The 17,905-nt window shown below is 44.0% G+C and overlaps 1 protein-coding gene and 1 gene segment (V, D, J or C); both read right to left on the bottom strand.

The window, feature by feature from the left end:
* Positions 1-3,489: 3,489 nt before the first annotated feature.
* LOC137792448 (uncharacterized) lies at positions 3,490-5,201 on the bottom strand. Its single transcript, XM_068588128.1, has 6 exons — positions 5,156-5,201; positions 4,663-5,004; positions 4,508-4,554; positions 4,321-4,429; positions 4,198-4,232; positions 3,490-3,612 (listed from the first exon to the last, which is right to left on the bottom strand). The coding sequence occupies exons 1-6, from the start codon at positions 5,199-5,201 to the stop codon at positions 3,490-3,492; spliced, it is 702 nt and encodes a 233-aa protein (XP_068444229.1).
* Positions 5,202-13,844: 8,643 nt separating this feature from the next.
* On the bottom strand, positions 13,845-14,901 carry LOC137792337 (Ig lambda-1 chain V region S43-like). The segment is given in 5 exon segments: positions 13,845-13,888; positions 14,036-14,129; positions 14,208-14,254; positions 14,363-14,704; positions 14,856-14,901. Coding segments are annotated over 5 exon segments (573 nt in total).
* Positions 14,902-17,905: the final 3,004 nt, after the last annotated feature.

The raw sequence follows: 17,905 nt of genomic DNA on the forward strand, positions 1-17,905 counted from the left end.
ATGTTGGAATCCATCACAGAACGAAGCGTTGCTTTTAAACCCGAACATAGAGGAGATGCAGCTGAGCTCGGACCTGTTGCTCAGTCTGAACCACTCTATCTGAGTTGGTTTGTCGGAAATGTTGTCACATATCAGAGTGACTTCTTCACCCGGCTGGACCTCCAGAGTCTGAGACTCAGAGACAGAGACAGAGATCCAGCCTGAAACACACAGCAGAGACAACGAGAGATTTACTTCTCAGCTATGAAACCTCAAAACACTTCAAATGAGATCAATACCACCAGTTTGAAAGTATTTTCTGGGTAACATTGAAGTTAAAATAGTATTTGCTATTTCAATATTGGTACTTACTGAGGCTGCTGAGCAGCAAGGCGGTTATTAGGTTGAAGCTCTCCATTGTGCATTCACCCGTGCTGCAGCAAGGGCGCTCTACATCCCTGTAGAGGGGCTTTCATTTGAAAGGGGCGGGTCTTGAATAGTTCAGGAAGCTCAAATATTTCATCATCAAATAATCTGTATCAGAGGCAATTTCAGCCGTCTGATGCGCTCAGCTGGTCCAACAGGCAGGAATCCAGTGTCGGGCCGTCAGGGCCGGATAAGCCTTCTCTGCCTGAATAGAATCACAAAGTTTAATTTTATATATATATATATACATATATATATATATATATATATATATATATATATATATATATATATATATATATATATATATATATATATATATATATATGTATATATATATATATATATATATATATATATATATATATTAGGGCTTTGAAATAATTAAACATTTTAATCAGATTAATCACAGGTTTCTGTGGATTAATCATGACGAATCATGATTAATCACATATTACCGATATTCTTTGTATATTTTTGTAAAAACAAAATGATTTATGATAAAAGACTGATATATACATTGTCATTTATACGTTGGGCTGCTGTTGTAAACAATACAACTACAGGCCGTAAGGTAAACACCGTTATGGTTTCATATCGCTCCACAGTCGAGCATCTACACGATCTTTAGCTCATAAAAAAGTCGTGCTAAACTACCAAAAAAAAGTTTGTCGTTGCAATTCCAGTTGATTATTGATGCGGCGATGTTTTATGCTGAACTAGTTTCTTCAGAGCGTAACAGGATATTCGTCGTTAGTGGAGGTGACGAGGTGCTCAGTGTTGCAGATTGGTGATGAAGTATCGTACTAAAGGCTCACAATGGTTGTATTTGGAGGATAATTATCCTGCATCTGGCAACCCTGAGATCGGTCGACCAATGACAGTTCTCTCTACCGTCAGAGCTCGCGCAAGAAGATGAACGTAAGATACCGTTTCATAACTTGCAAGAGCGTAATAACTAGCTTGTGAAAGACTCAGAGAAACATAAATATCTAATGAGGCAAAATCCCGGACGTTTGGGAATCCCTCCCGGAATGGTCATCAATGGAAGGTACATTCCTTCCCGCTGGTTGCAGCAGGGACTACAACCAGCATGACATCCCAGTGACAAAACTACAATTCCCACTCAGCAGTGCAGGCAGGCCAAGGCGGCTGCACAGCTGAAAGGGATGAGGCTGATGAGCCTGAAGAGAGCTGGTGTGAGGTGGAAGACTGGAGGACTGATGTTTTGTTTCGTACAACAACTTTTGTGGGAGTTAAGTTTACCTTTTTGTTAAGAACTATCTAAATACAGAAACTTTAAGTTAAAGAAACCCTCGCCTGTCTTAATTTGTGTACCAACGCCACACCTCACGATCCCGGCCTCTCGAGACATCACAACGCATTGCTCTTGAACGCCCCTCGCCGACCAACATGCTCCGTGTTGAGATGTTACTTAAGGCTGGTCGTGCTGGTGAAACGACAACGTCTTCCCGCAGAGTGAACATCTGACATCTACGTCTGGCATCATTCTGCGCATGCGTTAAATGCGATAAAAAAATTAATGCATTAACCCTGTAATTTAATCACAATTAGTTATTTTACACAGCTCTAATATATATATATTAATTTTGTATGATCATGATCACTGCTGAAGACGTCCTGTGGTGCAGACAGTAGCCCCGTTTTCATACACATATTTTAATGCACATTTTGAAGTATCACAAGTCTGAATGGTGCAGCAGGTTTGGTTGTCTCAGCTTCCCTTCACGGTTTCCACAGAGCATTGACTTCATGATTGTAACCTCAGTGGTATCAAACCACACTGCACTGTCTCTTCCTGTCAAACAAGATGTTTATGTCCGTCCCTCCACAACAACAAAGTCCTTTCTGACTCCTCCTCCATCACACATTGACTATTCTTCCCCTCAGACAGCGAGAGAAGTATCAACACTTTGACTGAGAGATAGAAAGAAACACCAGAAAATACAGAATATTTATTCAGAATGTATTTGTTGCCAGTGTCTCCTTCCACACAGTCACACCAGTAGCAAGGGCCTAGGTTTGCATCGGGTCCATAGGGACTAGTCACGACCAAAGTTTGGACAAAATACTTGCATACTCACTCGTCTTTCATAGTATAGAAACTTTGAAACGGATTTTTCATTCCTATTATAATATCATGTTCAATCCATGTCCATGTTTTCCAATGCGCCCTCGAGACAGCGAGTGAGAAAGTGGCGAGTCAGAAACACACAAGTTACGTGAGTCGTAAATGCAGAAAGAGAGCTGACAGTAGTCTGACACGGTAAGCTACTAAAATACACCAGGAAATAATAAAGTCTCATATTAGTATTTTGTTTGGTCTCAGCATTGATATTGTTGACCCTTTTGTGCTTTGTAGATAAGAAAATGCCACCAAAAAAGAAAAGAGATATCTGACGTTTTATTCACCACGTAAGTAGCTATCAAGAAGCTAGCTTGTTGTTAGCTAACGTTAGTAGCAGGCTAACTGCTCACACAGTGCAAACCTGCATTATTTTGAAATGCATTCAGGAAACTCAGGAATCCAGTGAAGATGCAGTGCAGGTTGAGGGAGCAGCAGCAGACGGAGATATCTTTTTGGTTTATTTAAATAATACATCAAAAGAAAATACAACTTGCTTATAATTGCATAAAGAAGGAAAGCACTTTATGTATCGCCTATTACGTGCTGCTAACTATATTTATTTGACATCTTTTAATTTATTTTGTCTTTTTTTCACTCCACAACTGGGAAAAGTATTTTTTTAAATATATTTTGGAGATACAATATTCTGCTACTGTATATTGACATTTTCGCAAAACATTTTTTATTTTTTTTAACTTTTTATTATTCGTATTTATTTGGTGCAGAATACTGTTTTGTATTTAACCTAAGGTTGTATTACTGTTATTATGTTCAAATCAGTTCAAGGTCACACAAATGGTCATATCTTTTAATAAAGTTGTCCTGTTCGACATAATATCAACTAAGTTTTTTCATATGGCGAGGGTCCCTACCAATGCTGAGACCAAACCTACGCCCATGACCAGTAGATTACAACAATGCAGCATTAGTTGTGTCTATCTGGTGGCAGCATACACAACGTTCAGCTCCATCTCTCTGTCGCGTGGAGGCCGCCGGCTTCTCTTTGGTTTCGCCTGGAAATTTAGAGCCACGTAGTTCAGTTCCTCTGATCCCAGATCCTGTAACGAGTCAGTGTCACACGCTGAATCACACACACAATCTGAGGTTGAGATTATTATGAGTGTAAACCATCGTAAAGTCTTCAAGATGCTCCTTCACATGTCTCATGCTACTTCTTTCTAGCTTAAAAATTGAAGGTTTTTAATTCAAAATAATAATTTGGACAAAACGTGCTCTCGATAAATAATAAGTTATATTATTTGTACATTGTCTGAACATTTAATGCCTCTACCAATGTCTCCCCCATAAAATTATATTCAATAATTCAAAAAAGCAGATTCAGAAAACTTTGAAATAACATTTTAAATTAAATTTTGTTCTATCGCACCAGCGCTCTCGACCCCCTCCTTTGTGCCGTGCGTCGGCTCTTCTATTTACAATTTTACATTTTTCAATTTTCTTATTGTGTATTAAACGCGGCGCAAAAACGCTATGAGACGCCATCATGGATGAAACAAGAGCCTGGAGGGGAGACATCAGGACACAGGACTGGTAAGACGTGCAGAAAAAGTCTCAATCATTTGAGACTCATTTGTGTTTAAAACAATAAGATAGAGTTTAGTGAAGGTAATGGTTTAGTTCACCTTGTTTCTTTCTGGCTGCGGTTTGTCTTTCACAGCTAAAAAGCAAAAAAACAAAAGTGTTATTAGTTAACTATGACTGATGTATATAGAACAACACAACATGAATGTATTAAAATATTGCACCTGTCTGAAGTTTCCTGATCTTAACGGCCAGAACAACAACGACTATCGTGAGGAACACAGACAGACCGGCCAGCATCACACTCATCAGCTCTGTTGTTCCATCAGGTTCCTCTGCAAGAAAAGTCATGAGACAGTTGTTTAAAATATAATTACTGGCTGTGATGACTGCACAGTGAAAAAGGAGAACCTTACTTTCAATCTCAGAATTTATTTCCCCGTCGGATTCACCATCACCTAACAAAAAAACATGGTGATGTATGATACATATCACACATATTGTTTTTAGTCTTTTGTCCTTCTGTTTGTAAATATGAGGAAAAGGCTTAAAAAATACAATCTTACCTTGAACGATCAAATTGGTTACATTGGTAAAGATTGTGTGTTTGTCTACGTAGAATCCACAGAAATATCGTCCAGAGTCAGATGAATCCACTCGCTTGATCTTAAGAAAGACATTGGAGATGTTGGCGCTCATTTCAAATCCATGTTGGAATCCATCACAGAACAAAGCGTCGCTTTTAAACCCGTACATAGAGGAGATGCAGCTGAGCTCGGACCTGTTGCTCAGTCTGAACCACTCTATGTCAGTTGGGACGTTGGAAATGTTGTTGCACGTCAGAGTGACTTCTTTACCCGGCTGGACCTTCAGAGTCTGAGACTCAGAGACAGAGACAGAGATCCAGCCTGAAACACACAGCAGAGACAACGAGAGATTTACTTCTCAGCTATGAAACCTCAAAACACTTCAAATGAGATTAATACCACCAGTTTGAAAGTAGTTTCTGGGTAACATTGAAGTTAAAATAGTATTTGCTATTTCAATATTGGTACTTACTGAGGCTGCTGAGCAGGCAGGCGGTTATTAGGTTGAAGCTCTCCATTGTGCATTCACCCGTGCTGCAGCAAGGGCGCTTTACATCCCTGTAGAGGGGCTTTCATTTGAAAGGGGCGGGTCTTGAATAGTTCAGGAAGCTCAAATCTTTCATCATCAAATAATCTGTACCAGAGACAATTTCAGCCGTCCGATGCGCTCAGCTGGTCCAACAGGCAGGAATCCAGTGTCGGGCCGTCAGGGCCGGATAAGCCTAAACAGAATCACAAAGTATAAAATATATATTTTAATTTTGTAAATGTTTCATTTTTTTATAATTAAAAGTTATAGCTATTTTATTACGCTGCTGCTCATTGCCACACCAGTTTGTACCTTTCTACTGAGAGCAGATGAGAGCAGACGTTGACATGTCTCGTGAAGGTTACTGAGTCCATCAGTGATGAGTGGATTAGCAAAAAAAGTTGAATGGGTTGATATATATGTTGGAAACTTATGAAGTCGCATCATCATGATCGCTGCTGAAGACGTCCTGTGGTGCACAAACTAGACAATGGCTCCGTTTCCATACATATATTTTTATACTATGCTATTCCATAAAGACGTCTATTCTAATTGAGTAAATGTTCTTCTGTTGCTCCATCTTCTTGGCATTTTAGGGGATCCTTGACTTGCAGTTGCAGCAGCCAGTTCATGAACACATGGATTCAGAGGTAGCAGATTTGTCAGCTCAACAGGGGTACTGTTACACCCAGACCTAGGTAGTTTGTGTTCAATGTTTGTTGTGTTGGCTGTCACTCACTGTGTCTCTCGTTTCAGACTCCACCCCCTCGTGTGCCAGCCTCATGTGTGATTGCAAGCCCCGCCCTCATTGTTTCCACCTGTGTCTTGTTCCCCTGTGTATTTAGTCTGCGTCTACCCTCTCTGTCTTGTGCCAGTGTATCATTTGATGTTACGAACGTTTAGAGTAAAGACTTTTTTTGTTTGTAACAAACAACCTGGTCTCTCGTGTCTGCTTTTGGGTCCAACCTCCCATGGTCCTGGTCTTCCTAACAGTATACACTGGCCTAAGATGGACCCAGCAGACTCTGATCCTGTTCGTCAAGCCCTCGCTTCTCAAGGAGCTCTCGTGGGGCATCATGACCAGCTACTCAAGGATATGATGGAGGCTCTCAAGTCCCTCACCATTAATGTGGATCAGCTTGGACAGGAGCTCCGTCATGTGTCCAAGCAGATGCCTCTTTCAGTCCCGGAAGCTCCAGAGGTCCCGGCTCCATCTGTGCCGCCTATCCAGCCTGCCGTTGGTTGCTCCGGAGCGCTACGCTGGGGACATGCAGGTCTTTTCTGATGCAGTGCTCCTTAGTGTTCGACCAACAGCCCTCTAGGTATATGACCGATAGAGCGAGGATCGCTTTTGTTATGGGCTTACTTACTGGGAGAGCATTAGCCTGGGCCCCTAGCATATGGGATAGTCAGTCCCCCACTTTGTTCTCATTCCTGAGCTTCTCTGATGAGATGCGTAGGGTTTTTGATCACCCCGTTAGCGGTAAGGACATTGCCTCCCGTCTCCTGTCGCTACGACAGGGCGCTCGCAGCGTGGCAGAGTTTTCTATTGACTTTAGAACTGTAGCACAGGGGTCTGGGTGGTCTGATATAACTCTCCAGGGGTTTTTTCTCAGGGGACTAAATAACCCAGTGAGCGAGGAATTAGCAATAAGGGATGACTCGGAGAGTCTTGATGCCTTAATTGCACTTGCAGTCAGACTAGAGAACAGTTTAGGAGAGAGAGAACTAGTCGCCTTTTCAGCTTGCCAGCCCCCCCTTCCCTCGGGACAACCGGCCCAAGCCTCGACCGGAGCCCACTCCCCAGCCACCTTTCTACCGGTCCAGCCGCTGGGGTTTCTGCCGCTGCTGGCCTCTCCAATCCCCACCTCTCGACAGAGGAACCCATGCAGATTGGGAGGACCAGCTTGACCCGTGAGGAGCGCCAGCGCCGCTTACGGGAGGGCAGGTGCATCTACTGCGGCCAGAGGGGCCACCTTATTGCCTCCTGCCCACTAAAAGACCGGGCTCATCAGTGAGGAGGACGACACTGGTGATCCGTACTACCCTGTCCGTAAGTCCCCTTCGTGTACTTCACAGGGTTTCTATCGCCTCCTCCACCGCCTTGCTTAGCCAGGAGGTGTTGGTGGATTCTGGTTCTGACGCAAACTTAATGGACTGCGGTTTGGCTCGCAGGCTAGGGTTGAGGGCCGCCTCCTCTCCAAACCCCTAGAAGCTAGCGCCCTTGATGGGCGTCTACTCTGCCGGGTAACCCACCGGACAACCCCTGTTCGGGTAACCTTTCCAGACCACCACACCGAGACCATCTGTTTCCACTTGTTCCAGTCCCTGCAACACCCCCTAATTTTGGGCCATCCCTGGTTGACACAGCACAACCCCCACATGGACTGGGCTTCAGGGACGGTTATTGCATGGACGAAGGAATGTTCCGAGAGATGCTTCCCCACCAGAACATCCCAGACCTTACCCACGTCTCAGCCGATGCCTCCGCTGGATTCCAATTACCCGGACCTTTCCAAGGTGCCGGCATGTTACCATGACCTTCGGGAGGTATTTAATAAAGCCCGAGCCACCTCTCTGCCGCCGCATCGGGAGTATGACTGCGCCATTGATCTGCTGCCGGGCTCTTCTCCTCCCAGAGGAAGGCTGTATTCCCTGTCTGCACCTGAGAGACAGGCTATGAAGAAGTATGTAACCTCTGCTTTGGCTGCTGGTTTGATCAGACCCTCTTCTTCTCCAGCGGGAGCAGGGTTTTTTTTTTTGTCAGCAAGAAGGACAAGACCCTCCGTCCCTGTATTGATTACAGGGGTCTAAACGACATCACCATCAAGAACAGGTACCCCCTCCCTCATATTTCGTCGGCATTTGATCTGCTACAAGGTGCTAAGATCTTTACCAAGCTTGATTTAAGAAATGCCTATCATCTGGTCAGAATTAGGGAGGGTGAGTGGAAGACTGCTTTCAACACCCCTAGTGGGCATTACGAATATCTCGTAATGCCCTTTGGTCTAACCAATGCTCCAGCTGTTTTTCAGGCCATGGCAAACGTTGTTCTCCGGGACCTGCTTAACATCTCTGTTTTTGTGTACTTGGATGATATTCTTGTCTTCTCCCCCGACGAGAAGACTCACCGAGATCATGTCAGACAAGTCCTCTGTCGCCTCCTCGACCATCAGCTATTTGTTAAGGCTGAGAAGTGTGAGTTTCATGTCTCCACTGTTTCGTTCCTGGGGTTTACTGTGTCCGAAGGCAACGTGAGGATGGAACCGGAGAAGGTCGAGGCAGTCACAAGTTGGCCCACTCCTTGCAACCGCAAGGAGGTTCAACGGTTTTTGGGGTTTGCCAATTTTTATAGGAGGTTTATTAGGAATTTTAGTTCTGTGGCTGCCCCTCTCCATGCACTAACCTCCTCTGCCAAGAGATTCCAGTGGAACCCCGCCGCTCTCTTCTTTAGTAGGTTCAACTTTTCCTTATCCTATCGCCCGGGCTCTAAGACTGTGAAACCTGACTCTCTGTCAAGGCTGTTTGACCCTGTTGCCTCCCCCAACTCTCCCTCATGCATACTGCCCCCTTCTTGCCTGGTGGGAGCTGTCACGTGGGACATCGAGGAGAGAGTAAGACAAGCTGCCACAGATGTCTCTGTTCCGGAGGGTTGTCCCTCCAGTAGGTTGTTTGTCCCCTCTTCTCTCCGATCTCAGGTCATCCAGTGGGCCCACTCTTCTCGAGTTTCCTGCCACCCCGGGGTTCAGAGGACGATGTTCGTTATTAAGCAGCGGTTCTGGTGGCCCGCAATGGAGAGGGAAGTAGGAGAGTATGTAGCGGCCTGTCAGGTGTGTGCATGGCATAAGGTTTCCCGATACCCGCTGCCTGGTCTCCTACGGCCGATACCAGTTCCGCATCGCCCCTGGTCGGACATATTGCTAGACTTTGTTAATGGGCTTCCCCTGACAGAGGGTAACACCACAGTTCTCACTGTGGTGGACCGTTTCTCTAAGATGGTCCATTTCATTCCCCTGCCCAAGTTACCCTCCGCCAAGGAAACGGCGGAGGCTGTCCTGTCTCGTTTTCCGTCTCCATGGCTTCCCTGCAGATGTGGTGTCGGACCGGGGCCCCCAGTTCATCTCCAAGTTCTGGAAGGAATTCTGCAGTCTCCTGGGGGCCACGGTCAGTCTGTCTTCTGGATACAATCCCCAGTCTAATGGTCAGACGGCGCGGCTAAACCAAGAGCTAGAGACTGGTCTCCGTTGCCTTGTGTCCCAAAACCCCACTTCCTGGAGCAGGCACCTCATTTGGGTTGAGTATGCGCACAACACTCTCCCCTCCTCATCGACTGGTCTCTCCCCTTTCCAGTGCGCCTATGGCTACCAGCCACCCCTGTTTCCTGCTCTGGAGAGAGAGTCTAGAGTGCCATGGTCCGTCGTTGCCGACGCACCTGGGATCGAGCCCGCCAGACCCTCCTCAAGAGTGCTGCCCGATACAAGAGGACGGCGGTCTCAGGGCCCCAACTATCGGGTAGGCAAGAAGGTCTGGCTGTCTACGCGGGACCTCCCGCTTCACGTGGAGTCCCGCGAGCTGGCGCCTCTGTTTGTGGGTCCCTTCCCTATTTCAAAGGTGATTAACCCGGTGGCCATGACCCTTCAACTCCCGAGACCCATGAGGGGCCACCCAACGTTTCATGTGGGCCGGCTAAAGCCAGCCAAGGAGAGCTCTTTGGATCCTACCTCCACTACTGCCCCAGATCATTGATGGCGGCCCAACCTACACGGTCAAGCGGCTTTTGGCAGTTCAGGTCCGGGGCCGCGGCCGACAGTACCTCGTGGATTGGGAGGGGTACGGCCCCGAGGAGAGGTCTTGGGAGAAGGCCAGCAACATTCTGTGCCCAGACCTCATCAGAGACTTCCACCAGAGGTTCCCTGAGGAACCTGGTCCGTCAGGTGCCGGCCTTAGAAGGGGGGGTACTGTTACACCCAGACCTGGGTAGTTTGTGTTCAATGTTTGTTGTGTTGGCTGTCACTCACTGTGTCTCTCGTTTCAGACTCCACCCCCTCGTGTGCCAGCCTCATGTGTAATTGCAAGCCCCGCCCTCATTGTTTCCACCTGTGTCTCGTTCCCCTGTGTATTTAGTCTGCATCTACCCTCTGTCTTGTGCCAGTGTATCATTTGATGGTACGAACGTTTAGAGTAAAGACTGTTTTTCGCAACAAACAACCTGGTCTCTCGTGTCTGATTTTGGGTCCAACCTCCCATGGTCCTGGTCTTCCGAAGAAAACCTGCATCTGTTGAGCAGTGAAGCTGCATGAGGATGACGCTGTCATCTGGCAAGTGTGAGGCTGATTAGGGCATTTCTTCTCAAGCAGGATGAAATGAATGAAAAGTACTTTATTAATCTCCAAAGAGAAGGTTTTTTTGTCATAGTAGCAGCATCCCACACTTACAGACATCCAATGAAATAAACTAAGCTAAACACATAAATAAGAACAGGGATAACAGATACATACAGAAATAAATATATATATATATATTAGGCCTGTCTCCAGGCCTGAAAGCAGCTTTCTTCTTAAGAAGAGCCTTCAGGTCCTTGGTGATCCAGGGCTTGTTGTTGGGAAAGCAGCGCACAGTTCGGGATGGGATGGTGGTGTGTTCACAGAATTTGATGTATTCTGTGACACAGTCTGTCATGCTGTTGATGTCCTCCCCATGTGGTCCGCACAGCACCAGTCAGTTGACTCGAAGCAGTCCTGGAGGGCTTCATCAGCCTCCGGAGACCACCTCCACACAGTCCTGGTGGTCACAGGCAGCCTCTTCACCAGAGGAACATACTTAGGAGTCAGCAGGACCAGGTCATGATCAGATCTGCCAAGGGGGGGGGAAGGGCAGTGGCGCTGTATGCATCCTTAGTAATTGCATACAGAAAGTCCAGAGTTTTATTATTCCATGTGGGGCAGTCTACATATTGTTGAAAAGTTGGCAGAACTTTGCCCAGGGCAGTGTGATTAAAGTCACCAGTAATAGTCAAAAAGGCACCAGGCTGATGATTCAGCAGTCCAGATACAGTGGAGTGGATGGTGTTCACTGCTTCCTCAGCGTCAGCTGATGGCAGCACAAAGAAGGGGACGGTTTGAGAAAAGATTGAGATTCTGCCTCGTTCTAAAAGTCTGTTCATCTTTTAGAGAAAGTATGAACGCTTTTGTTTGCTTGTGGTTTCATTGCAGAGAGCTGAAGACCAGTCTTCCTGTGGCTTCCACTGGTACACAAAGTGTTCACCGCAGTGGAAAATAATGGAGGGGGCGGTGGGGGACCAACAAATACGAAAGCTTCCTCTTTGTTTTTCATACACACATTCACTTCATCAGTTTACAATAGAGTTTAGAGTAGAGTCTAACATCTTTAAAGGTCAGCATATCCAGTCAAATTGAGAAAAAGACAGTAAGAAAATACTACAATTACTTTCACATTTCACTTTTCAATTATACTATTTTGCATCTATTTGATTTATTCTTCCATTCTGTACAAATACAAAGGCTTTTATTCCAAATCAAGCTGGTCAGTTTGTAGTTTTCTGCTCTTCATACGTCGCTGCAGAGCTTTGACTTGTGACCGAGTGCTCAGACCACTCTGCTGCCTCTTCCTGTGAAGCCATGATTCATATCTGGCTCTCCGTATGAGTAAGTCAGCATGCGGAGAGCAGCTGAAGACGTTTGTGTAGATGGAGGAGTGGAGTGATTAACGCTATAAGAGATTTTAATGTTTTATAGGAACACTGCTCTTCTTCGTCTCTGTGGAAATTCATTATTTTGATGTTCATGATCACTGCTGAAGACGTCCTGTGGTGCAGACAGTAGCCCCGTTTTCATACATATATTTTTTGCACATTTTGAAGTATCACAAGTCTAAATGCTGCAGCAGGTTTGGTTGTCTCAGCTTCCCTTCACGGTTTCCACAGAGCATTGACTTCATGATTGTAACCTCAGTGGTATCAAACCACACTGCACTGTCTCTTCCTGTCAAACAAGATGTTTATGTCCGTCCCTCCACAACAACAAAGTCCTTTCTGACTCCTCCTCTATCACACATTGACTATTCTTCCCCTCAGACAGCAAGAGAAGTATCGACACTTTGACTGAGAGACAGAAAGAAACACCAGAAAATACAGAATAATGATTCAGATTGTATTTGTTGCCAGTGTCTCCTTCCACACAGTCACACCAGTAGATTACAACAATGCAGCATTAGTTGTGTCTATCTGGTGGCAGCATACACAACGTTCGACTCCATCTCTCTGTCGCGTGCAGGCCGCCGGCTTCTCTTTGGTTTTGGCCTCAGTTCCTCTGATCCCAGATCCTGTAACGAGTCAGTGTCACACGCTGAATCACACACACAATCTGAGGTTGAGATTAATATGAGTGACGTCGTCAGTCCGAGAGGACTCTATTGAAACTATAAGGGGTATTATTAGTATTATTCCAATGATCCTTCCTTTTGTACATTGGGCACCTTTATGGGGGACTTGTCATAATCCAAAACTCATCAAATTTGGAATGTTTGTCAGGTCTGGTGAAAATAGCCATCTGATATAGGCGCAAAAAAAAGTACCAAAAAATGTCCCTCTAGCGCCCCCTAGAAGTTGGACTTGCGACGCCCCTCGCCCAGATTGTCCAATTGACTTGAAAAAATTCACACATGTCCAGCTCCACCTGCTCTACAAAAAAGCCTCTCAGACCCATGAAGTCAGCCTCCCAAAATGTTCCGCCATTTTGAATTTTGTGAAAAACACGTTTTTGCACATTTATCCTAGAACGCTTGGTCCGATTCATACCAAACTTTCTGTACTTCATGAATGGAGCTGTAACTTTAAGACGTTGTTGAAAGATTTTGTATATCTTATTCCGTTGAGGAAATTCAGACCAATTAACCTCTTAAGGGCGTGTCTTATGTTTTAAGACTCATAACATTAAAACTATATGGACTAATGACTCCAAACCTTTTATGAATGTGCACATTGCATCCCTTAACATGCAATAAATCAGTCGTGCAATTCAAACAATAGGGGGCGCGACAGTAATTCGGGCCATTTGGGATTTTTGGCGAATCTGTCATCTTTCGCCTTTTTTTGCCTTTCTTCTAAATGTATCTCCTCCAACAATTTTTATTCCGATTGACTTCAATTCTGTTCAGGGATGATCTAAAGACCTGCAGGCATATATATGAAGTAATTAAAGCTGCTAGCAGCTGTGAGCGGGTCCTCGCTCTATTCGGGATGTTGGAGGGCGCCGAAGGGTCGCAGAGCACGTCCGGCCGGGAATGTTTTGCCGAGAACGTGCGCCAAGTGGGTGTATGTTCCTGGCCGAGCAAGCCATATATATATATATATATATTTAAAAAAAATAAATTCTTATTGCATATGAAACGCGGCGCAAAAACGCTATGAAACGCCATTATCGATGAAACAAGAGCCTGGAGGGGAGACATCAGGATACAGGACTCGTAAGACATGCAGAAAAAGTCTTAATCATTTTAATTTTAGGTAAAAAAATAGGACTATTTTCTTTTTGATGCTATCTGCAGCAGCTTGGGACAAACAGACTGATCATGTGTTTAAAACAATAAGATAGAGTTTAGTGAAGGTAATGGTTTAGTTCACCTCGTTTCCTTCTGGCTGCGGTTTGTCTTTCACAGCTAAAAAGCAAAAACACAAAAGTTTTATTAGTTAACTATTACTGATATATGTGTATAGAACAACACAACATAAATCAATACTGCTATATGTGTATAGCTTGTTTTGGATGTGTCCATTGTGTGCAACACAACATGAAACTATTGCACCTGTCTGAAGTTTCAGGACTACGACGACTATCGTGAGGAACACAGACAGACCGGCCAGCATCACACTCATCAGCTTTGTTGTTCCATCAGGTTCCTCTGCAAGAAAAGTCATGAGACAGTTGTTTAAAATATAATTACTGGCTGTGATGACTGCACAGTGAAGAAGGAGAACCTTACTTTCAATCTCAGAATTTATTTCCCCGTCGGATTCACCATCACCTAACAAAAAAACATGGTGATGTATGATACATATCACACATATTGTTTTTAGTCTTTTGTCCTTCTGTTTGTAAATATGAGGAAAAGCCTTAAAAAATACAATCTTACCTTGAACAATCAAATTGGTTACATTGGTAAAGATTGTGTGTTTGTCTACGTAGAATCCACAGAAATATCGTCCAGAGTCAGATGAATTCACTCGCTTGATCTTAAGAAAGACATTGGAGTTGTTGGCGCTCATTTCAAATCCATGTTGGAATCCATCACAGAACGAAGCTCTGCTTTCAAACCCGAACATAGAGGAGATGCAGCTGAGCTCGGACCTGTTGCTCAGTCTGAACCACTCTATGTAAGTTGGTTTGTTGGAAATGTTGTTGCACGTCAGAGTGACTTCTTCACCCGGCTGGACCTTCAGAGTCTGAGACTCAGAGACAGAGACAGAGATCCAGCCTGAAACACACAGCAGAGACAACGAGAGATTTACTTCTCAGCTATGAAACCTCAAAACACTTCAAATGAGATCAATACCACCAGTTTGAAAGTAGTTTCTGGGTAACATTGAAGTTAAAATAGTATTTTCTATTTCAATATTGGTACTTACTGAGGCTGCTGAGCAGCAAGGCGGTTATTAGGTTGAAGCTGTCCATTGTGCATTCACCCGTGCTGCAGCAAGGGCGCTCTACATCCCTGTAGAGGGGCTTTCATTTGAAAGGGGCGGGTCTTGAATAGTTCAGGAAGCTCAAATATTTCATCATCAAATAATCTGTACCAGAGACAATTTCAGCCGTCTGATGCGCTCAGCTGGTCCAACAGGCAGGAATCCAGTGTCGGGCCGTCAGGGCCGGATAAGCCTTCTCTGCCTGAATAGAATCACAAAGTTTAATTATATATATATATATATTAGGGCTTTGAAATGATTGAAAATTTTAATCAGATTAATCACAGGTTTCTGTGGATTAATCATGACTAATCATGATTAATCACATATTACTGATATTCTCGGTATATTTTTGTAAAAACAAAATGATTTATGATAAAAGACTGATATATACATTGTCATTTTTACGTTGGGCTGCTGTTGTAAACAATGCAACTGTAAGCTTTTATATGAAAGCTATGTTCAAGTGTGTTTTCGGGGGTTTTATTTTGAAGGGGGAAACGGAAGCAGAGATGTTGAGAAATGTTTGTGGTCAAAGAGGAAAAAGACGAGAATAAAGAACTGGCCGATTTGGTTGAACGACCGATCCTCGTGTTTGTATTTTACAGTATAGGCGCAAGATAAACCCTCGGCTACACAACTATAGGCCGTAAGGTGAACCCCGTTATCGTTTCATCCTGCTCCACAGTCATCTACACGATCTTTAGCTCATAAAAAAGTTGTGCTTAACTACCAAAAAAAAGTTTGTCGTTGCAATTCCAGTTGATTATTGATGCGGCGATGTTTTATATTTTAATTATATTCATAATAAAAAGTTATAGCTATTTTATTTCATTACGCTGCTGCTCATTGCCATCTCTTCTGTTCTCTCCACATCGAGAGTCATCCCAACACTCCTACTGTCATTTAATAACATGACTGATTGTCTGCTATGTATTAATGGTGTGAAGGGCACTGGGCCATTCACACCAGTTTGTACCTTTCTACTGAGAGCAGACGTTGACATGTCTCGTGAAGGTTACTGAGTCCATCAGTGATGAATGGATTAGCAAAAAGAGTTGAATGGGTTGATATATATGTTGGAAACTTATGAAGTCGCATCATCATGATCACTGCTGAAGACGTCCTGTGGTGCACAGACTAGACAATGACTTCGTTTCCATACATATATTCTTATACTATGATGCTATTCCATAAAGACGTCTATTCTAATTGAGTAAATGTTCTTCTGTTGCTCCATCTTCTTGGCATTTTTGGGGATCCTTGACTTGCAGTTGCAGCAGCCAGTTCATGAACACATGGATTCAGAGGTAGCAGATTTGTCAGCTCAACAGGGTGCAGTCAGAGGCAGATGAGGCAGAGCCTTTTTACTTGTTGATGGCAGGTGAGGCTCTGTGTCGACACCAGATACTGCTGAGTTATCGCTTAGAAGTGGTGACCCAACAAACCTGCATCTGTTGAGCAGTGAAGCTGCATGAGGATGACGCTGTCATCTGGCAAGTGTGAGGCTGATCAGGGCATTTCTTCTCAAGCAGGATGTTGATGATGTCGTACAGGTGAACAAGCAAAATGAGCGTGAGAATATATGTCAGTGTCGTCTGCAAAGAAGGGGACGGTTTGAGAAAAGATTGAGCTTCTGCCTCGTTCTAAAAGTGTGTTCATCTTTTCGAGAAAGTATGAACGCTTTTGTTTTCTTGTGGTTTCATTGCAGAGAGCTGAAGACCAGTCTTCCTGTGGCTTCCACTGGTACACAAAGTGTTCACCGCAGTGGAAAATAATGGAGGGGGCGGTGGGGGACCAACAAATACGAAAGCTTCCTCTTTGTTTTTCATACACACATTCACTTCATCAGTTTACAATAGAGTTTAGAGTCTAACATCTTTAAAGGTCAGCATATGCAGTCAAATTGAGAAAAATACAGTCTAAGAAAATACTACAATTACTTTCACATTTCAATCATACTATTTTGTATCCATTCGATCTATTCTTCTATTCTGACAAAATACAAAGGCTTTTATTCCAAATCAAGCTGGTCAGTTCAATTCATTATTTTAATGTTCATGATCACTGCTGAAGACGTCCTGTGGTGCAGACAGTAGCCCCGTTTTCATACACATATTTTAATGCACATTTTGAAGTATCACAAGTCTGAATGCTGCAGCAGGTTTGGTTGTCTCAGCTTCCCCTCACGGTTTCCACAGAGCATTGACTTCATGATTGTAACCTCAGTGGTATCAAACCACACTGCACTGTCTCTTCCTGTCAAACAAGATGTTTACGTCCGTCCCTCCACAACAACAAAGTCCTTTCTGACTCCTCCTCCATCACACATTGACTATTCTTCCCCTCCAACAGCGAGAGAAGTATCAACACTTTGACTGAGAGATAGAAAGAAACACCAGAAAATACAGAATATTTATTCAGAATGTATTTGTTGCCAGTGTCTCCTTCCACACAGTCACACCAGTAGCAAGGGCCTAGGTTTGCATCGGGTCCATAGGGACTAGTCACGACCAAAGTTTGGACAAAATACTTGCATACTCACTCGTCTTTAATAGTATAGAAACTTTGAAACGGATTATTCATTCCTATTATAATATTATGTTCAATCCATGTCCATGTTTTCCAATGCGCCCTCGAGACAGCGAGTGAGAAAGTGGCGAGTCAGAAACACACAAGTTACTTGAGTCGTAAATGCAGAAAGAGAGCTGACAGTAGTCTGACACGGTAAGCTACTAAAATACACCAGGAAATAATAAAGTCTCATATTAGTATTTTGTTTGGTCTCAGCATTGATATTGTTGACCCTTTTGTGCTTTGTAGATAAGAAAATGCCACCAAAAAAGAAAAGAGATATCTGACGTTTTTTTCACCACGTAAGTAGCTATCGAGAAGCTAGCTTGTTGTTAGCTAACGTTAGTAGCAGGCTAACTGCTCACACAGTGCAAACCTGCATTATTTTGAAATGCATTCAGGAAACTCAGGAATCCAGT

This window comes from Clinocottus analis, unplaced genomic scaffold, assembly GCF_023055335.1.
Source record: "Clinocottus analis isolate CAN_PGR_092001 unplaced genomic scaffold, fCliAna1.0.p SCAF_21, whole genome shotgun sequence".
Taxonomy (NCBI): Eukaryota; Metazoa; Chordata; class Actinopteri; order Perciformes; family Cottidae; genus Clinocottus; species Clinocottus analis.